Here is a 23,240-nt window from a genome sequence, read left to right as displayed (position 1 = left end):
GCTAGAAACTCACTTGCCATTATATCAAACACTGCTGAAAGCTATTTGGTTCTTTAAATGAAGCTTAACATTGTCTTTGTGTTTGTTTTTGAGTTGGCACAGTATACAATAGACTGGCATGTCTTAAGGTCAATATTAGGTCAAAAATGGCAAAAAAAGAAACAGCTTTCTCTAGAAACTTGTCAGTCAATCATTGTTTTGAGGAATGAAGGCTATACAATGCTTGAAACTGCCAAAAAACTGAAGATTTCATACAAAGGTGTACACTACAGTCTTCAAAGACAAAGGACAACTGGATCTAACAAGGACAGAAAAGATGTGGAAGGCCAGATGAACAACTAAACAAGAGGATAAGTACATCAGAGTCTCTAGTTTGAGAAATAGACACCTCACATGTCCTCAGCTGACAGCTTCATTGAATTCTACCCGCTCAACACCAGTTTCATGTACAACAGTAAAGAGAAGACTCAGGGGTGCAGGCCTTATGGGAAGAATTGCAAAGAAAAAGCCACTTTTAAAACAGAAAACTAAAAGAAAATGTTAGAGTGGGCAAAGAAACAGACATTGGACAACAGATAATTGGAAAAGAGTGTTATGGATCTTAACCCCGTTGAGTTTTTGTGGGATCAGCTAGACTGTAAGGTGTGTGAGAAATGCCCGACAAGACAGCTATGGCAAGTGCTACAGGAAGAGTTGGGTGAAATGTCACCTGAGTATCTGGACAAACTGACAGCTGGAATGCCAAGGATCTGCAAAGCTGTCATTGCTGCACGTGGAGGATTTTTTGATGAGAACTCTTTGAAGTAGTTTAAGAAGTTCTGAAGATTTTTTTCAAACTGTAATATTAATTTTTCATGTTATTAATGTCCTGACTATACATTGTCATCAGTTGAATGCCACTTTGGTGAATAAAAGTACCAATATCTTTCCATAAGAGCAAAATCTGTACATTATTCCAAACGTTTGGCCGCCAGTGTACATACAAAAAAAGAAATAATAACAATAAATAAATAGATACAATTAAAAACTGCATCAAGTATTTACCTAATTTAACCTATTAAAAAGTCCTATTCAAATGCTAAAGAATATAAAACGTTTTCAAAGAGGATTTAAAAATAGCTATTGAAGAAGCTGACCTCACATGGTAAGGGAGACTATTCCAGAGTTTCAGACCTACCACAGAGAAGGCACGATCACCCTTAGATCTATAGCAACAACGAGGAGCCCTCAAAAGAAGTTGATGAGAAGACCTGAGTGCTCTGGTGGGGGAGTAAGGGATGAGAAGATCACTGATGTATTTGAGTGCAAGACCAGATAGTGCCTTGTAAACATAAAGCAGAATTTTTAAATCAACCCTGAATTTTACGGGAAGCCAGTGAAGAGACGCTAAGACAGGGGTAATGTGATCCCTCTTTCTTGACCCTGTCAAATGTCTAGCTGATGAATTTTGAACCAGCTGTAGGGGGATAACACAGTTTGAGGGAAGCCAATGTACAATGAGTTACAATAGTCTAATCTTGATGAAATTAGTGAGTGGATCACAATTTCCAGGTCTTTGCTGGAAAGAAAATGTTTGACTTTAGCGACAGATCTCAGGTGGAAAAAGCTACCCTTGACAACAGCACTAATTTGCTTATTAAAAAAGTAATGATGAATCTAAAATCACTCCAAGACTTCTTACATGATCTTGTACATTCGATGACAGAGGACCAAACTGGGTGGCCAGGCCAGGTAAGGAGGACATGGAGGGACCTAAAATCAGAACTTTAGTTTTGCTTTCATTTAGTAGTAAAAAAAAATTGCCAGCCAATGTTTAAAATCTTCGAAGCAATTTAGGATGTTATCAAATGAACACTTCTTATCTAAGCTCACTGGTAAGTAAAATTTGGAATCGTCAGCTTAACAGTAATAGGATATACTGTACTTCTGAAAAATACAGCTCAGAGGAAGCATATACAAGGAAAATAATAAGGGTCCTAAAATTGACCCTTGAGGGACGAAACATGATAAATGAGCCGATGTAGAAGAGAAATTCCCTACATTTACAGAAAACGTCCTATCTTTTAGATGGGAGGTAAACCCCTGGATGGCCATACCCTGGATGCTAACCCTACACTCGAGGCGATTGAGAACAATGTTATGGTCAACAGTGTCGAACGCGTCACTAAGATCTAATAAGACTAAAACAACATGTAAGCCTGAATGCATGGAGAGAAAAATATCATTAGTAACTTTGAGCAATGCAGATTCAGTGCTGTGCAAGGGTCTGAAGCCAGACTGAAATATGTCTAAAATGTCAAATGTGTTTAGATAGGAGTAAAGCTGCGAATAGACAACTCTCTCCATGATCTTGGAAATAAAAGGCAATTTAGAGATTGGCCTATAATTATTGTGTATTGCCGGATACAAAGAAGGCTTTTTTTACAAACGATGTAGAATTGCATGCTTAAAACTGCTAGGAACAACTCCATTAGCTAAGGAGCTGTTAACTATCGCTGTCACTCTGGAACTAATAGTTGTAAAAACGTCTTAAAAAATGAGCAGAGATAGCTCAGCTTGTAACTGGAACACATCATCTTGGAGACTACATCTGCTAACTGTTCTGATGAAACAGGTTCAAAGTGAGTCAGGGAGCTGGACGGGGAAGGTATTAGTGGTTGATCAAATTGTGAAGGTATAATAGCACCTTTAATATGCTCAATTTTGAGAGTAAAAAAGTTTACAAATTTGTCACAGGTCTCTTGAGTAGTGTCCAAAAAAGCATCTCTCATAGGGTTTAAGACAGAATGGATAGTATTAAACAATACTTTTGGTCGATTTGCATTATCAGAGATTACTTTAGAGAAAAACTTAGCTTTTGCTTCTTTCACTGCTCTTTAAGACACCTTTAAGATGTCAAAAGAGACCTGAAGCTTGTCTCTTTTCCACTTGCACTCTGCTTTTCTACACTCTTGTCTGAGAGCGCGGGTGACGTCATTCAGCCAAGGCTGTGAAACACCCTTAATTCTCCTTGGCTTGAGCGGAGCAACATTATCAAGAGTGAAAGCACAAGATTTATTGAAAGCTTCAACCAGTGATTCAGTATTGACTTTATCTGAGACATCATCAGTAAAATGCAATAATTAAATTCTGAAAAAAGATTGGCAGTAGATGAGTGAATGGACCGGGAGTGACGTAAAGACAGAGTAGTAGTAGGGAGAGGACAAGTAGAGACAGACTCATACATTATTGAATAATGGCCAGAGATGCCAATATCTAAGATCTCTAAGTTAGATACAGAGATACAATAAGATAATACCAAATCTAATTTATGACCCAATGAATGGTGGCGACATCTGCATTTTTTGCTGGATTAAAAGATGTGTGTTTTAGCCTGCTAAGATTATTGAAAATGACCCCCCGCTTCAAATCCCTTGCACCAGTCGGAGAGCGACGTCGTGAAGACCAATTTGCCGGTATGTGGTGGTTGTCAGAGAAGTCATCCGGGATTCTGCCAGGATGTTGGCGTAACCCTCGATGGACATACCGGTGGCGGCACACAAATCCAAGGGCAGCGCAATAGTTGTAAACTTCAGCTGACAGTCGGGCCGAAGAATTCAGAAGCCTGCAAACAGGCAGGGAGCTCACCACTGAAACTGGCAAGGGCCAGCAGCAAAACTCCAGCAGGCCAGGATAGGCAACAGAAGGCAGAGCATCCTCAACGATCCACCAACACGACCTGAATTCCAGTTCCACACGCTCCAGCCCCACTTGACATGGATGATGGGCAGGGAATCAGGCGGCACACAATAGTCCCAGTGAAGGTGTTCGGTGAGTACAGCAGTTTGTTTACTCCGATGTAATCCAGGCAGATGAGAGGATGACATGGAGTTTAAAGTGTAGAAAGAATGGTTCGAGTTGGTCAAGAGAAGGTGTAGTGTAGTTTCCCAAATTATTATATATATTTTTTTAAATAGAAAATTCAACAGTCCATTATCTATAACAGAGAATCATAAAACTTGATTTCCTGAGGTCACTCCTTTAGAAGGCCATTAAATAAAAGCAACTAAAAACATCAAAAAGAAACCGAAGAGCAGCGGCAGACAGACACGCCAGCGTTCACTCAACCGGAAGTGGGAGAAAAGATGAGTGGTGATTTTGGGATGGAAACCTTGCTTTATTCGTGAATTGGTTTTGTGATATTCTGAATTTAGTTAAAAAATAATTCAGTAACTTGCATGGAAACATGACTACTGACAGCGATTTGCTGCACCAGAAGTCACTAATTTGTAATGAGAGTTGCCGATTTCCTGTGACATGAGCGACTGTAAGCGATGCGACACAGTTAAACAGAGTTCAAATCTATGCAAATTAGGAGTAATGCCATAAGGCAACTACAAATGGGAGTGCAAAGAGGGATCCACTGAACACCTATTAGCACCTCTCAAGGCAGTATTCCAACTGAAATGCAAATACGCACAACATAAATAGCGCCCCTAAAGTGAAGCACATGAGAAACTCAACTCATGTTGCTAAGCTAACAACATGATTCATGTAATAATGCTGCCTTCACATGCTATCATAATTATCGTAAATACGACTTTCCTACTTGGAAGTTGCAAATGAATGCCCCCTCAAGACGTTACAATGATTGGGAAACTCAGAAATAATTTTGACACAATTTTGAGTTTCCAAGTTGGGAGGAGACTTCCCATATACTTTTAACATGGCTGAGGAGAGTACAGTTTTTGTAAATTATGGTTTTATTCATTTCTCTGAATGCATGTGCCTTGATTTCATTTACATTTACATATCTCAGTAACCATTTGACGAATACTGTTATTCTTTTACAAAGAGAAAACAGCATTCCTTACAAATATCGAGAGTTCTAGCAAAATTGTCGCAATTCGCCTCTCATTATTTTCACATGCAAATGAGCTTTGTGGCAAACTCTTCATTGTCACCAAAGGTTTACCTCTTCTGGTGAAGAGCTGCAATCTTCCAGCAAACATTTGCAGCAAACCACAAGCTCATTTCCATGTGAAAATAATGAGTGGGAAATTTGCGGCAAGTTTGTCAGAACTTTAGATTTTTTGTAAGGGATATATTTGACCAAAATTACATTGCGTCACCAAGCAGACCAACATGTATTACTGTAAGAGTTCCCGAAAACATATGGAAGAATGAACCTGCCGTTGTCCATGTTTCCGACAACAAAGAACATGACTTACTCATAATTATGACTTCAGAAGTGGGAAGTAGGATAATTCCGGTGGCATGTGAACGTAGCATAAACATAAAAATACTAAGTAAAAGCAAACACTGGGTAACGACTTAACTATTTAAAATACTTTTCAATTTAGAATGACAATTAAGTCAATTTATTGTTGACATTTCTTTTGCTTTGTCAACCAATTTGGATGATTTGTTTTTCACTGAGCTTATCACATGCATGCATTTTGGAATTGCTTTCTTTACAAAGGACACCTAGCGATGCTGCCTTAGGGGCCATTCACACAGGTCATGTTCTTGCATTAAAAATAGCTAGACAGAGCGCAACTACAATTCACAAAAGGTGTGTTTACTGGCACATTAACTCCAGTACATCGTTGCTAACCTGCTAAAAAAAATAAAATAAATGCTTAAACCAGGCAAAGGTGGTGTGCTATATTTAGCTGGCCACCAGTCTGGTACCCGCTGGTCATGTTGGTCTACTAGAATGGTTTTGAAGGGGTTTGGGTACTTGGTAGCTGGTCAGGTAAACCACCTTAGGCTGGTTTAAGCAGGTCTTCTCTCAGCTGGGAAAATAATCACTCAATGTGATTTACCACATGTAAATATGCTTATTCCACTCCCACATGCAAGACATGATGCAACAGTCAAAAATGCATGTCTGTCATATGTTTACATTGACCAACAATTCAAATATAGCAGTGAAATGGAAGAATGCATCTTGTGTGAACGGCCTCTTAATGCTTGGCCAAAACAAGGTTGCACATTAAGTGTACACAACCATAAACCAAGGCACTTTCAATTAAAAAAATACTTCTGTGCTACTCTAGCATACTCTTGAAACCTGGCTGTGCGATACTGCAGGTATTGTTGGCTCTAGTTTGACAAACTGCTTGTGATGTTCCTCATTTGTAAGTTGCTTTGGATAAAATCTTCTAAATTATTAAATGTACTTTTGGAAGAAACTTCGATTCTGGAGTGAGACTATGATGCCTTCAAATGCTGTCTAGGCAGGTAGCTCACTAGGTTTAGGAAAAGAGCTAGAGAGAGTAAGAGAGAGTGAGAGAGAGAGAGAGAGAGAGAGAGAGAGAGAGAGAGAGAGAGAGAGAGAGATGGAAGAAAAGAATGAGGTAGAGGGGCTCTTACAGAGCACTGAAGTAGAGAAAGTCGAGGGAAAAAGTCTGGTAATGCAGACGGAGAGAGAAATTTTCATCCTGATGCTGGTGACCCTGAGCGTCTCTGCCTTCCCTATCTATCCGCTCCCAGAGACAGCCAGAGGAATATTAATGCAATCTTCACACACACACGCACACACACACTCCACCTGTGTGCGCATAAATGTCCATTTCAGGGTCAGGTTTCAAAGTAAGCGTGAGGGCATGTTTGAATATCTCATATTGTTCCAGGAAAGTATGTAGTATGTCTGTTCCAAAACCTTGCCGCCTGCACAGCTGCCTTCTTAAAGCTTGATTACACTTTATATTTCAGCGTGCTGTTATGTCTCACACATGGTCGGGCGTACTAGCCTTTGAAAGTTTACTCTTTTGACCATCAGCCCATACAGATATGTTTGATGCAAGCACACTATGACTGCTTTGTATAACTCTTTAGTACAGTCAACTCCAGGCACATGTGCAGACACCAGGAGGACTGTGATTGATGAAATTTGTGTCATGCGCACTGCGCCAGAGATAAAAAAGCACACAGAAAACCGAAGTATACTTTAGCCTTAAGGCAGCATCCTAAAAGTCTAGAGGTCTGCTAGCCGACCCTATCCCAACAGGTTTCGGGCCATATTTGGGTCAGATTTTCAAGTATAACTTTGGGTTCAGGTTTTGTTTATATTTTTAGAAATATTATTAATACTATTATTAATATATATAATTATTATTACTAAATAATAAGTATTAATAATAATAACTAGTAGTGTTATTATTATACATGTTTTGATAATATATATACTGTATACACAACTCTGGAAAAAAATTAAAAGACCACTGCAAAATGATCAGTTTCTCTGGATTTACTATTTATAGGTATGTGTTTGAGTAAAATGAACATTTTTTTTTTTTTATTCTATAAAGTACTGACAACATTTCTCTCAAATTCCAAATAAAAATATTGTCATTTAGAGCATTTATTTGCAGAAAACTTACAAAAAAGATGCAGTGTTTTCAGACCTTGAGTAATGCAAATAAAACAAGTTCATATTCATTTTTAAACAACACAATACTAATGTTTTAAATTAGGAAGAGTTCAGACATCAATATTTGGTGCTGCGTTTCTCGTTTTTCTTTTTGCAGTCAATTACAACAGCGATGGTCAAAAGACGTTTACAAAACAGGCACTGCTGACATTGCTTGACACGAGTGCTGTATACTGGTAATATATGTCAATAATGCTCGTGAGGGTTTATTTAAAATGCGCACGCAAGTTCTTCTTGTTTTCTCACGCAGCTGTAATCTATCGCGAGCGTCAATAATGCGTTTTGACCAATGGCATTAAGATGCTGTTATAGTAATACATTGATACATGATTAATCATTTACGCAACATCACCCAGGGAAAGAGCCGCAGGTCAGCTGAAACTGCACACACTCCCTTCCATTTTTAAGAGTTAAACTATGGTTACTGTTGTAAAACAATGATTGTTATTTAAGGGCAAACCTGTTGAAGTGTTTACAAATAGATTATTCTTTGGATTTGGCAATAATATTTTTTTCTGAACAAAGCAAATACCAAACTGTACCGAAACCATGACACAAACCGAACCATGAGAAATTCGAACCATTACACCCCAAATATATGCATCTAAATATCTATCTATCTATATATGTATATATATATATCTATATCTATATATATATCTACATCTACATCTACATCTATATATATATATCTACATCTACATCTACATCTATATATATATCTACATCTACATCTATATATATATATATATATATATATATATATATATATAAAACATCACAAAGATGAGGATCTCAGCTTTCTAATTACATCTAGATTGAGATTCTAGTCCACTCAAAGGCCGAAATATTCAATGAAACAATGAGGATGGTGCATAAACTGAAAATTAGACTGAATGTCTATGGACGAGTACATCTGTGAGTGCTAAATGCGTTATGGTGCCACCTACATTTCAGATCTTTATATTGTGATGGAATGTGATAGAGAAAAATGTTTTTCTAGTGTTTGCTGCCGTATAGTGGAATGAAATAAGACTTTTCAAAGTGAGGTAGAGTGAACAGAACCACAATTACATGCTTACAAAGTTGGGACAAAAAAAAAAAAAAAGATAAAAAAAAAAACCCACAATATTATTCATGAAAAAAATAAAATAATTTGGGGGGGTTTCTGAAAACATGACACCAATTTTTTTTTTTTTTGCAATTAGTCCACAGTGTGTGTGAATAGTGAACTTTTAAATTTGAGTGTGAAAAACTCCAGATGGCAGTGCAAAAATGGATCAGAGTTTAACAAGACAATCCCTACAAAATATTTATCTCAGATTTCATTTCCATCTATAACATTTTTTTGCTATTTTTGAATAAAAACAAAAATCTTTTTCGAACTCCTCCTAGGCCGTTTGTCCGATTAGCACAAAACTTGGTATACATTATCTACAGACCCTCCTGAAAAAAAAGTTCAATATGTCAAACCATTCTGAAGATATTAGCATTTCAATTCCTTTGGTGGAACGCAGTTAGATTAATTGACAATATCTTTTCAACTCAAAGTCCAAACGTAATGAAACCTGGTATACATAGACAACAGGACATTTTGAGAAAGCATGCAAATTTTAGGGGGTGCAACAAATGTCATAATTCCGCAGACATTTGATTGAAAAGGTTCAAATTAAATATGCATCTTCTTTGGTTCAAGTGCTAACATATCCTTAAAAAATAAATTTGATAAATCAAATGGCCACCAGCAACCAATCAAACTTCAGTACATAATAACTTCACTTGAAAATGGCCGATGGTCATGATTATAAACAAGAAGGGCCTCTACACAAAGCTGTATATCAAATTTTGTGAGAATCGCCCACACGGTGGTGCTATAATAAGCTAATTCTTGTTTTTGCTAATAACCCCAGAACCATAAAGGCTAAATTCAAATTTAGTAGTTTTTTCAGAATCCTACAGTACCCCCAAATCATATGGACACGTGGACTTCCATTTCCACAAGAAAACATTTCTATCACTTAAATTTGTTTGAAAAACCTACTTTTTCAGAACTCATCCTAGGCCATTTCCCCGATTCACATGAAATGTTCCATACATCATCTACAGACAAAAAGTTATCAAAAAATGTTTTGATTCGTGAAGTCGTTCAGAAGATATTAGCGAATATGTTTTTGGGTGTGGCCTATAATGACTAATTGGCCTGTATCTTGTGAGCACAATATTTTCAGAGGAACATTCTGAGGTCATATGCAAAATTTCATAAATTTATGATGCTAGGGGGCACTATAACTTAAAAAAAAAAAAATCTTGTTTTTTCAACTGTGATCAAGGCAGTTGAAATTTGAAACCAAAACAAATATGTACATGGCATCCACAGGATCTATTCTGATAAGTTTGGTTATTTTAGTCACACACCAGTACAGCCTGATGACATGTGCCAAATGTAATATATTTCTGTTGCTAGCAACACATCAAAATGATTAGTTAATTTAACAGTAAAGGACAGATGCAGGATGTAGTATCAATGTTGTCCACTAGAGGGAGATTCATTATAAGAAATCGCTGAAAGTCTTAATCCATTTTTTAAGACTATATAGTCACAGCCATTCATTGTGAATCAGAAAAAAAATAATGTACTAACTGTTATATTCATCTAATTTGCGAGATGCACTAGTCCAATACTCTGCAATCTGATGACCTAATAGCCTGTACAAACCACAGACCTTTTTCACAGTAGCGGTATATTTGATTTTTGATGGAAATGAAAATGTGGCTTAAGTATAGACTCACAGTCTCCTCAACTGCATGCGCTGTATGAAGCCATATAAAGGTCTCAGATCACATCTAATAGTCACAACTTGTTCTTTGTAGAGTTTGTTGTCTAGAGATTATTATTATAATTTTTTTTGAAAGATGCTATTTTCAATGTTTTGTCCTCAGAATGATTCAAAACATGATGCAACTGTGAATAAGGTCCATATGTACTTGGAACCCGATGACTGCAGCTTGCAGCTATATTTGGTAATTTGAAGTGGATAGGTACTTTTTGATTAACACTGCACATTACGTGTCACTAGGTACTTGTTGCATCACAACAAGTTAGGTCACAATGATAGTAGCAAGTACATGAGATATCCTTGATCACAACTGTATATTCTTCTTTGCTCTCAGAGTTATATCCATTTTCATATTTACCTGCCTCTAAATGTCATTTTAAAAAATTGTGCTTGGCCACTTTACATGTCAGTCTCTTCCTGTCCATGTGGACGGCTCTTGGCAAGAATAAAGGCAAGGGTTAGGGCTTGGGCTACTTTGTTTTTCTGCATGCCATTCCATCTCATGCACTGTCGAACACTCAGTCTTTTTAAAGTATAATCTTATGACACCGAGCCCATATGAATATGTTAGATGCATACACACTACGACCGCTTTGCTCGGCACATGTGCAGACAATGTGCAATTACGCGGACATCTGCGTCACACGCACAACGTGCAAAACATACCAGCACGCAGAAAACTGACGTATACTTAAGCTGCGATGTGGACGAGACTTTATGCTGATGACTGCAGGTATAAAAAGGCTCAACCTTTCCTTTTTACACCACTAATGGCACATCAATATAACTACGTCAACCAAAGGAGAAGAGTTTTTGGATACTCACAGCATGGACAAATGCAGATCCCTCAAGCTTTGCATTAAAATCATTATCCATATTCAGATTTTTCCACCTCACTCTCTGGCATTTCTTGCCACTGCATATGTTACGCTGACGTTCAGAGCCTGTCAGTGCCTTCAGCAGACAAGACCGCCATTTGAAATAAACCTCAAATGTTCTTCCACAGACTTCGGCTCATTTACGATAGCAAATGTTTACTCAGCAGGTACTGGTGGTAAGATAGCACTTTTGAATAAATACTACACAATTCAGTTTGTGATCCAATCCTCATCCAATCAGACTCCTCAAACAATAACTCTGGTATTTCACAGAAACAAAAAAAAGAAAAGAAAGCAGTGATTTGCCTAGACTAAAGCTGGATAATACCTGGCAGGGGTCAACCCAGGACAATAACAGACTTGTCAATCTGAGCAAATGAGCAAATGGATAGAGTGAGTGAAAGAGAGGATAATTACTTGATTTGTGCAACCACTCAGAAATCTAAAGTTCAGCTGAAGTGTGAACTGTGTTTTACTGCTTCAAGTGTGTCTATTAAAATCTTTCATAAAAAGCAAGTAAATGTGGTCAAATTTACATTTGTGATTCAGACATACTTAAATCTTTAAAGTCCCATTCAATGGTTTGCAGAGTACAGTTTTCTTTCTTCCACTGGCATAATCCTATTGAAATTGATTGGGGCGGGACATACTAAAGGGCTTGTCATATTTTTATAAATAGCCAATACTGGTGAAAATACACTTGACAGCTTGTACTATGGATGAAAGCAATGCAGACACTTTATGAATGAATACATTTTAAGAAGTTCCTTTACAATTAATCAATGGTTGGAAAAGGAAATAAAGTTTTCCAACTGACACACCAAAGAATCATAATCTACTAATAGAGCACAACAGTACCCTACCAATTCATAAAAAAGTTGTAAGCCATGAGCTAACCCAACCAGCTCCAAGGTGAAAAAGTATTTAGAAAATCAGACAGAAAGACAAAGGTACAAGACTGTTTACTTGATGTCTCTAATAAGGGGATGAACTTCAATCCCCTGAAGCATTGCAAATTACATGATTAAAATAAAACAATATATTTAAATTGAATTGCAAAATATTCAGAGGTATACAATTATATAAATATTTGAGAGTGTAGGGTAGGATTCCCACCTGCCACCAAGAGCCAAATTCTGTCAACAATACAAAGTCAAGGGCCACGGCCATCTGTATACAGATACACAAAACTACACAACATTGCATGCTGAAACAAAAAATAAAAAAATAAAAAAATACAAATGTAATGAACAATCTGGATCTCTGAGTCAACTGTTCCTTCTCATCTCCAAACGGGATCTCCTCCCTGCACTTTCCCTAATTGCAGATTCAATTATTAGACCTATTAGCATTAATGTTGTTATTGTTCTTAAGAATAACAAAGTATTGCAATAATTTCAACAAAGAAAAGACTGTAAACCAATGTTTTCTTATATACTATTTTTAATATTAGGCTATGCATCATATTTTATACTGTACAATACATGTTATTCATAACTGGCACTATTCCACGTGTATTTAGATCACTACAATAGATCACTGGAGCAGTGTGAAGTCCCATGCTGCTTCAAACGCTCAATCATCATTCCTGTCCCAAAGAAACCAAAAATCACAGGACTTAATGACTACAGACCTGTCGCCCTGACATCTGTGGTCATGAAATCATTTGAGAGACTGGTGTTGGCACACCTGAAGAACATCACTGGACCCTTTCTAGATCCCCTTCAATTTGCTTATCGAGCAAACAGGTCTGTGGATGATGCAGTCAACATGAGATTGCATCATATCCTGCAACATCTGGACAGACCAGGGACATATGCAAGGATCCTTTTTGTGGACTTCAGTTCAGCTTTCAACACCATCATCCCAGCTATTCTCCAGACTAAATTACACCAACTCTCTGTTCACACGTCTATCTGTCAGTGGATCACCAGCTTTCTGACAAGCAGGCGGCAGCTAATGAGACAGGGGAAATTCACTTCCAGCACCTGTACAGTCAGCACTGGTGCCCCCAGGATGTGTGCTCTCCCCACTACTCTTCTCCCTGTATACAAATGACTGCACAGCCAAGGACCCCTCTGTCAAGCTCCTGAAGTTTGCAGATGACACTACTGTCATCGGCCTCATCCGAGATGACAATGAGTCTGTATACAGAAGGGAGGTTGAACGGCTGGCTCACTGGTGTAGACAAAACAAGCTGGAGCTGAACAAGCTCAAAACGGTGGAGATGATAGTGGACTTTAGGGAGGAACACCCCAACACTGACCCCCTCACCATTCTAAACAGCACTGTGGCAGCAGTGGAGTCATTCAGGTTCCTGGGCACTACCATCTCACAGGACCTGAAGTGGGAGACCCACATTGACTCCACTGTGAAAAAGGCCCAGCAGAGGTTATATTCCTTCCCCAGTTGAGGAAGTTCAACCTGCCATAGGTGCTGCTGATACAGTTCTACTCAACAGTCGAGTCTGTCCTCTGCACTTCAGTAACTGTCTGGTTTGGTGCAGCTACGAAATCGGATATCAGACGACTACAAAGGACAGTTCGGACTGCTGAGAGGATTATTGGTTGCCCCCTGCCCTCCCTTCAAGAACTGTACACTTTTAGAGTGAGGAAAAGGGCTGGAAAAATCACTCTGGACCCCACTCACCCAGCCCACTACCTTTTTGAACTGTTGCCTTCTGGCAGGCACTACAGAGCACTGAGCACCAGAACCGTCATGCAGGAACAGTTTTTCCCTCAGGCCATCCATCTCATGAACAGTTAAAACTTCCCCATTGAGCAATAACTATGTGCAATACACAGTGTAGTCTATTTATATTTATCCAACATACCACACACCTTCTGCCATTACATTCCCATGCACTGTATATAACAGATTTGTATTTGTATATTGTACATATATATATATATATATACACTATATTGCCAAAAGTATTCGCTCATCTGCCTTTAGACGCATATGAACTTAAGTGACATCCCATTCTTAATCCATAGGGTTTAATATGACGTCGGCCCACCCTTTGCAGCTATAACAGCTTCAACTCTTCTGGGAAGGCTTTCCACAAGGTTTAGGAGAGTGTTTATGGGAATTTTTGACCATTCTTCCAGAAGCGCATTTGTGAGGTCAGACACTGATGTTGGACGAGAAGGCCTGGCTCACAGTCTTCGCACTAATTCATCCCAAAGGTGCTCTATCGGGTTGAGGTCAGGACTCTGTGCAGGCCAGTCAAGTTCTTCCACACCAAACTCGCTCATCCATGTCTTTATGGACCTTGCTTTGTGCACTGGTGCGCAGTCATGTTGGAACAGGAAGGGGCCATCCCCACACTGTTCCCACAAAGTTGGGAGCATGGAATTGTCCAAAATCTCTTGGTATGCTGAAGCATTCAGAGTTCCTTTCACTGGAACTAAGGGGCCAAGCCCAGCTCCTGAAAAACAACCCCACACCATAATCCCCCCTCCACCAAACTTCACAGTTGGCACAATGCAGTCAGACAAGTACCGTTCTCCTGGCAACCGCCAAATCCAGACTCGTCCATCAGATTGCCAGATAGAGAAGCGTGATTCGCCACTCCAGAGAACGCATCTCCACTGCTCTAGAGTCCAGTGGCGGCGTGCTTTACACCACTGCATCCAACACTTTGCATTGCACTTGGTGATGTATGGCTTGGATGCAGCTGCTCGGCCATGGAAACCCATTCCATGAAGCTCTCTACGCACTGTTCTTGAGCTAATCTGAAGGCCACATGAACTTTGGAGGTCTGTAGCGATTGACTCTGCAGAAAGTTGGCGACCTCTGCGCACTATGCGCCTCAGCATCCGCCGACCCCGCTCTGTCATTTTACGTGGCCTACCACTTCGTGGCTGAGTTGCTGTCATTCCCAGTCACTTCCACTTAGTTATAATACCACTGACAGTTGACTGTGGAATATTTAGTAGCGAGGAAATTTCACGACTGGACTTGTTGCACAGGTGGCATCCTATCACAGTAGCACGCTGGAATTCACTGAGCTCCTGAGAGCGGCCCATTCTTTCACAAATGTTTGTAGAAGCAGTCTGCATGCCTAGGTGCTTCATTTTATACACCTGTGGCCATGGAAGTGATTGGAACACCTGAATTCAATTATTTGGATGGGTGAGCGAATACTTTTGGCAATATAGTGTATATAGTCCTGTTGCGTATTTCCAAATATACTTTATTTTCTATTAACTTTTATTTTTGTTCTATATTTTTATTATTATCTCGGTCGTGTTGCTGTATTGTTTGTGCACCGGAAGCTTCTGTCACCAAGACAAATTCCTTGTATGTGTAACCATGATTTTTTAAAAATGATTTTGAAATAACGCCAACTGATGGCTTCAACAGAAGCAAATACTGTACTGTCGATCAACAACCTCAGAGCTCACATTAAATCTGTTTTTAAAGGTTTATAATTATTGTTAAATCAGTAAAAAGTTAAAGTTAAAAATCAATTCTCCTATGAAAAAGAATGAATGGGATTTTTATTTCCAGAAACAGACTGCTGCACTCTATTGCTATTGCAAGTCAGAGGCAGGTGGTATTTAATTTTTATCAGTTTTGACATTTTAAATCATATATCTGCTAAAAGTTCTGCTAGAACTCCAATTTTCATAGGAAATACTGTCTTACTACATCCTCAAAAGTATGTACTTTTCCATCATCAGCAAATTACATACTTTTGGAGCATAGTATTAGTATATGAACTGGGACACGTTCACACTGCAACACACATGCAATTCACACAAGCAGACCTCAGAGATGACAGAGCTTTCACAGGCTACTGTTCAGGCATATAGTATAAAACCAGGAGTTAAAACAAGGCAAAGCATCGTTTAAAAGCATCAGATAAACTGTTGAGCTCCATTTGCAATTGTGACAGATCTAAGCGGAAGAAAAACAGAATATTTTTCTCCGAGATAAAGCTGGCTCCTTCCTAAGGGTCTTTCTCAGCTGGGTAATGAAATATTAATCACTGCAAACTATAACAATGATACAAGCCGCCAACTCCCAAATACAGAAACACAGAAATAAATAAATAAATAAATAAATAATCTAACTGGATCAAAGCATTTGGAGAAAAAAAAAAAAAAAACAGTATCAAAAATCTTCATTCAATATTCCACTTTCCGAATCAAGTCATTATTTTTAAACAAATTAAGTTTAAGTTTAAGACACATGAACACACACTCTGTTTTGGTACTTAAAGGTTATGTGTGTTATGTTTTCAGTGTTAAAATTATTTCTCGTAACCCAGTTTAATATGCAGAGACAACTTTAAGTAAGCCATTCGTAGGTTGATTCCCTCGGAAAATGTTAACATTGTTGCTCTGTTTGTTTGAGCATCCTAAACTATCCCGACACAGCAACATTGACTTTGTGAGTTAGGGGCGGGACTATCTGTTTGGGGAGTATTCGAGAAACCTTCTTACATCAGTTATTTTTGCAATTCCTTTTGATGATGCAAGATAATTGAATTACCTTTAAGCTCAGTTCAATTATCTCAGACGGTTCCTGCATTAATATCCACTCGAAATGGAAAACGTCTCTTATGATGTGTGTGCGCTTTAAAAATACTCATAATAAAAGCGTCTCTATGGTTGGATTCATTATAGCACACATAATCATAAGCTCCATATATATAATGAGAGGTTCACAGATGATCCCATCAAACCGCAGGAAATGCATTATACAGGAAATCGCACTCTCCTTCCTGTGACCCCAGTAGACCACTTCACAGAAACGGCACATGTCCATATCTCCTGCATGAATACACAGTGATTTATTATGACCGCAATAATTATTATTCATCTGAGCTGGCAGGTGGATCAGAGAGAGAGAGAAATAGATAGTACAGTTATTTATGTCGGGTATTGAAGGCTTTTTAGACATATACCACAGGTGATGCACTTAAAGAGATAGGAGCTATCAATCCATGATATCATCAGAGGAGAAACATCAATATGAAGCACCATAAGGACAGTATTAATGTGTGGTTTGTTTGACCCACCTCTATAAACACTTCAGACAAAGCAAGGGCAACACTTTCTGTTCCATGGACATTTAATGTTTAATGCATCTAACTAATATTGGCTTCTAAACTGCTATTAGGAGTAGGAATAAGATGGAATAGTTTACTCAAAAATCAAGATCGGTGCTCTTTCCCATACAACGAAAACATACAGTGACCAGAAACTGTACAGCTCAAAAAAGTTTTTAAAAAATTACCAAAAAAAGCTTTATTAAATTGTAGTCCATACGACTTATGTGCTATATTCCAAGCCTTATGATGTGTGAGGAACAGACATAAAGGAATGTTTCATGTTCCAGAAGTAAAAATCTGGGTTACAGTGAGACACTTACAATGGAAGTGAATGGGGGCCAGTCTGTAAACGTTACAGTACTCACTAATTCAATGGTATAGCCACAAGACATTAACATTATACATGTTAACATGATTTTTTGTGATGAAATCAGGGATTTACTGGTATTACGGTGTTTACCAGATTGCAGAGTTTATTGGCGGTATATTGTCATAACAATAAAGTTGTAATATTGGATATAACTTTTCCCAGATAAGGTTAGTAAGTGCAATTTATTAATAAGCGATTTTAGTGCAATAAAATCATGTTAACATGTATAATGTTTATGATTTGTGTTTATACTTTTGAAACAGTGAGTATTTTATTGTTTACAGATTGGCCCCATTCACTTCCACTTTACTGTAAGTGCCTCACTGTAACCATGATTTTTACTTTTTAAAAACTTAACATTTGTTGTAGTAATCAGTATTATGCCACAAATGCTGTCGATTTAGTTTAACTTGTTATTCACTGACAATCTTGAACTCCACAGTAGATAATTTGCACATGAGCAACTACGTGTCATTTAAAGGGAAAGATCACACAAAAATGCAAATTCTCTCATCATTTACTCACCCTCATGCCATCCCAGATGTGTATGACTTTCTTACTTCTGCAGAACACAAATTAAGATTTTCTGAAGAATATTTCAGCTCTGTAGGTCCATACAATGCAACCATAACTGGCAATTGTCACTGGAGCTTTTCACATGATATTCATGTATCCAGAACAAACATGTGCACTCAAGGGCAATAAAAACATGAATTCAGCAGCATCACACTGAATTTTAATTGTGGTGATATTCTCACAAGCAGAAACAGCAGCTTTAATCATGTTCAAGTAGTTTTGAACAATGCCAGGCCTTGATATTGTATCAAACGTCTCTTGAATTGCATTTGTTGCTGGACCTAACTGGCTAAATGAGGCCAGTTAGCCACAGGAAGGAGAATTTTGGCAGTCTCTCCTTCATACTTGGTGACTTTCTGTGTAATCAAGCTGCTCTCTGATTGGCTGACCGGTCAGGTCGTGGCTAATGGGGCAGAATAATGGCTGGTACAGACCAGAGCTGATGGCAGCCAGACCATCTGCCTGTGAGTGTATCAGTGGAGATTTAAGAGGCCCACGGATCAGAACGCACGAGAGGACAGAATTAATCGCCTGCGGTGAAGAGTGTTTAGACGCTGGACTTTTGGGGAATATTTATCAAACAAAAAAAGAAGGAAAGTTGTTCTCAGGTATTTGGATGGTTGAAAAATAACATGTTTTAACTTTTTCCAATATTCCAAAATTAATTTTCTTTATTTTTTTAGGTGGTGAACTGGTCACAATTTATTTTAACCCCTTTTAAATGACCTTTTAGCTTCTCTTTGCAGTCCACTCAAATAGTTCTCTGCTGTGACAAATTCATTTTTAAAAGAGCTTGAATTATGAATAGAATGCCAAATAACTAATTAAAATGCCTAATGAAAAGAAAAAAAGATTACATTAAAACTTCTCTGCAGTGTACTGTAGCAATTAGTCCTCTTTTCATAAAACAAAAGTTTCATTAACCGCTCAAGCAATCTGAACATCAGCTCTTGAGTGTTAATCCCTTACATAGGAACTATTTTTACTATGCACTCTTAAAGGGACCAGGCAGACAGATAGAAAGCAACATGAAACATACAGTAGAAAGAGAAAGAAAGAAAGAAAGAAAGAAAGGAAGGAGGGCGAAAGAGAAGGAGAGAAAGAAGGATGCTTTATCCTTCATAGATAAAGCAATTCCACAACACATTTAGATAAGCTCAGTGGAAAGAAAATCCATCCATGATGCTGGATGGGGGTCGAGGGACATGTCTTTTTTTTTCAGTACTCAAAAGTATAAATAGAAACTTCAAGCATGATTTAGAGTTAAACAAAGTACTTAAATATTTATCTTTTTTCCACCAAAAGCAGTCTTGTCACTTTAGAAGACATTGAGTTGTATCGATGACGTTTATGCTGACTGTCTGTGATTTTTGGAGCTTCAAAGAAAAATCTCCATTCACTTGCATTTTAAGGACCTACTGAGCGGAGTTATTTTTCTATTTTTCTTCAAATGTGTTCTGCTGAAGAAAGAAAGTCAAACACACCTTGGATATAATGAGGGTGAGTAAAAACAGTAATAATAGAACTTTCTATCCAACTATCCCTATGAGTCGCTTCAGGTGTCATTAGCTAATTATGGTTAGCATTTTGTAGTTTAGCTAACTACAAAAGAGTAGCTTGACTGTAGTTCAAATTTTTAGCTTAGCAAGATAGTTTCAATGTAGCTTCCCCAACACCGATAGAGTGTTTAAAATCATTCACTTGAGGTTTTACTTTCTCAGAAGGTATCTGCCTATGTAGTCAAACAGTAAGCCTAAACATCAGAACTTTACATTTTCTATAAAGAAATTTTACTCTAAATCTTCACTTTCACTTTTACATCTGAAAGTGAAAGTTAAAGTGGAGATTCATGGTTAAAAAAAAAAGACTTAAATATTGATCTGTTTCTCACCCACACCTATTATATCACTTCTGAAGTATGGATTTAAACACTGGAGTCTTATGGATTACTGTTATGTTTCCTTTATCTGATTTTTGGCTCTGGTCACCATTCACTTGCATTGTATGGACCTACAGAGCTGAAATATTCTTCTAAAAATCTTTGTTTGTGTTCAGCATTAGAAAGTCATAAACATCTGGGATAGCATGAGAAAATGATGAGAGAATTTGAATTTTTGGGTGAACCATTCCTTTAATATCAGGTGTAAACAAGGCAACAGTGACCCGACATCCACCTGTGTCCCGTCTTTGTTCTCACCTGTTAAGCCAGTGTCCAAAGTCAGGCAGGTGCGCCCACTGCACTCCGGTCTGATTCAGTGACCTCAGCAGTCGACAGCAGGCCAGGGTGATGAGCGGGGTTGCCAGGGCCAGCCACCTCTCTGACCCCGCACTCATCCTGAGCTCCACAACCGGAGAGAAAGATGAGGGAGAGACAAAGTCTTCCTCAGCGCTGGAGGGAAGGAGAGGCCCCTCTTCCCCTTCCTTACCCCTCTGCCTCCGCTCTCTGAAGTACTTCCTGCAGACATCCTGGAAGACGGCCAGACACAGGGTGTTGAGCAGGAAGTACCACGTCTGATGTTCCTCCTCGATGAAGCTGCTTGAAGCCAAACTGAGTGTGTGACCCACTGTACCAATCAACAACAGAGCATCCAACTCTGACAGAGTCCAATCAGAACCCTAAGAGAGAGAGAAAGAAAGATTCCTATGTCAGTAATTAGATTATAATGAAATCAAATTCAGGTAATAGCAATGGCCTTCATCCTCTAAAAACCGGGGCACTGATAACTCACCTGTGACATTGATAAAATGTTACGCATTTCAACGTAGTTGGAATGTCTGTGTAATACTTCATGTAGTTCAATTTAAACATTTTATGACTTAAGGGTAAATTCAAGCATGCAATTGTATTTTTTAAGTACAGGGCAGGAGATATAATACAGACCCAAATGTGCATGGTGACTGGGCTGCCAAGCTCCAAAAAATACAATAGAGCAATATGAAAGTACCATAAATAGTCCTTATGACTCACAACCTATATTCAGAGTCTTCTGAAGTCATTTGATGGCTTTGTTTGAGAAACATCAAGAATTTAAATCACCGCCGTAGCTCTCAAATCTCATTCACGCTTCTGCATGTTAAAAACTGGCATGTCCACGATGTATACTAGAAAGAATTACACTTCTGCACAATTTCTTTCTTCTCTTTATATAGCCCTGGGTTTCAGGTATGCAAACAAATTCTCAGTGGGTATAGTGAACACGGAAAAAGTGTTCATTGTTTGGAAGAACTATCCCTTTAACTATGTCCTAACGTCACACATGACAGCTTTCTACTGACAAAAGTTAGAAGAAATACAAAAATAAATCAATACAACCTGACATGGTTAGATGTGAATAAGAGAGAGAGAGAGAGAAAGTGAAGAGAGAAATGGAGTGGAAAGGTGAAGAAGTCAGAGTTGAAAAGGACAAAAACAACAAATAGGAGACACATCAAACGGTATATGACAGTAAAACACCAGTCACCTGTGTCCAACACATTGTAAAAAAAAAAAAACCTCTAAAGACAGCAGTTTGATGTCCAGTGCCCTGAGCCTCTCTCTCTCTCACACACACACACACACGTGCGTTTTTGATTGACTCCCACAGAGTGTAAGTACAGGGCTGCTGGGAGCAAAGCAGTATTAACAGAGAGAAAGTGCTAACAGCTACACACACACACACACACACACACACACACACACATGCACGTGTGTATAGCAGGGCTACTGCATCCACTGATGACTGTGCACACACATGAGAACACAGAATACACACTGTTACCCGGTTGCTATGTGATTGCTAAGTGTGTAATAAGTGTGGTTTCTAGCACATTGCATTGTGGTTGCTAGGGTGTTGTGGATGGTTGCCAGTGCATCGCTATGCGACTGCTAAGATGTTATGATTGTTTCTAGTGCGTGCAGTTGCTAGGATGTTTGGGGTGGTTGTTAGGGTGTTGCTAGGCGGTTGTTAGGGAATTAAGAGTAGTTCCTAGCACGTTGCTAAGTAGTTGCTAGGGTGTTGTGGGTGGTTGCCAGGGTGTTGTTATGCATTTGCTAAAGTGTGATGAGTGGTTTCCAGCACTTTGCTATGTGGTTGCTAGGGTTTTGTGGGTGGCTGCCATGGAACTGCTTTCCGGTTACTAGGGTGTTGAGGGTGGTTTTCTGGGCATTGCTATGCGACTGCTAAGGTGTTACGAGTCATTTCTAGCATGTTGCTATGCAGTATATAGGGTATTTGGGTAGGTTGCTTGGATTTTCTATGTGGTTGCAAAGGTGCTATGAGTGGTTTCAAGTGTTTCTAGTTGCTGTGTAGTTGACAGGGTGTTTGAGGTGGTTACTAGTGCATTGCTATGCGGTCGCTAGGGCATTATGAGTGGTTTCTAGGGCATTGCTATGCAGTTGACAGGGTGTTTGAGGTGGTTGCTAGTACATTGCTATGCGGTCGCTACAGTTTTATGAGTGGTTTCTAGGGCATTGCTATGTGGTTGCTAAGGTGTGTTGGGAGGTTGCTGGGTGTTGCTAAGGTAAAACAAGTGGTTTCAAGCACATTGTAATGTGGTTGTTAAGATGTTGTTGGTGGTTGCCAGGGCATTGCTATGTGATTGCTAAAGTGTTAAGAGTGGTTTCTAGCGGGTTCCTATGTGGATGTTAAGGTTGTTGTGGGTGATTGCCAGGGAGTAGTTATGCGATTGCAAAAGTGTTACAAGTGGTTTCTAGCAGGTTGCTATGTGGTGGCTAAAGTGTTTTGAGTAGTCTCTAGCACATTGCTAATTAGTTGCTAGAGTGTTGTGGGTGGTTGCCATGCCGTTGCATTGCTTTTGCTAAAGTGTGACAATTGTTTTCTAGTGCACTGCTATGCGGTTGCTAAGGCTTGTGGGTGGTTGCCAAGGCACTGCTATGCAGTTACTAAGGTGTTACAAGTGGTTTCTAGTATGTTGCCATGTTATTTTGGAGGGTTGCCCTGGAGTTGCTATGCAGCTGATTAGGTGCTACAGGTGATTTATAGCACATTGCTATGCATTTGCTAGGGTATTTTGGGTTGTTGCTCACTGGCCCAAACTATGAAGGTAACTCAGTAGCAAAACACGAGAGCTTGCATATTTGTACAATAAATATTTGTAT

The 23,240-nt window shown here is 38.8% G+C and overlaps 1 protein-coding gene across 1 annotated transcript in view; it reads right to left on the bottom strand.

The window, feature by feature from the left end:
* Positions 1 to 23,240, bottom strand: part of pigg (phosphatidylinositol glycan anchor biosynthesis class G) — a 239,435-nt gene that overhangs the window by 66,972 nt on the left and 149,223 nt on the right. The window contains exon 9 of the mRNA XM_051658543.1: positions 20,340 to 20,758. Within this exon, the coding sequence (XP_051514503.1) occupies positions 20,340 to 20,758 (419 nt within the window). The remainder of the gene's footprint in view (positions 1 to 20,339; positions 20,759 to 23,240) is intronic.

The sequence above is a fragment of the Myxocyprinus asiaticus genome, chromosome 27, assembly GCF_019703515.2.
Source record: "Myxocyprinus asiaticus isolate MX2 ecotype Aquarium Trade chromosome 27, UBuf_Myxa_2, whole genome shotgun sequence".
Lineage (NCBI taxonomy): Eukaryota > Metazoa > Chordata > Actinopteri > Cypriniformes > Catostomidae > Myxocyprinus > Myxocyprinus asiaticus.
Note: the sequence above shows the minus strand (reverse complement) of the source record. Positions and strands in the feature narration are given on the sequence as shown.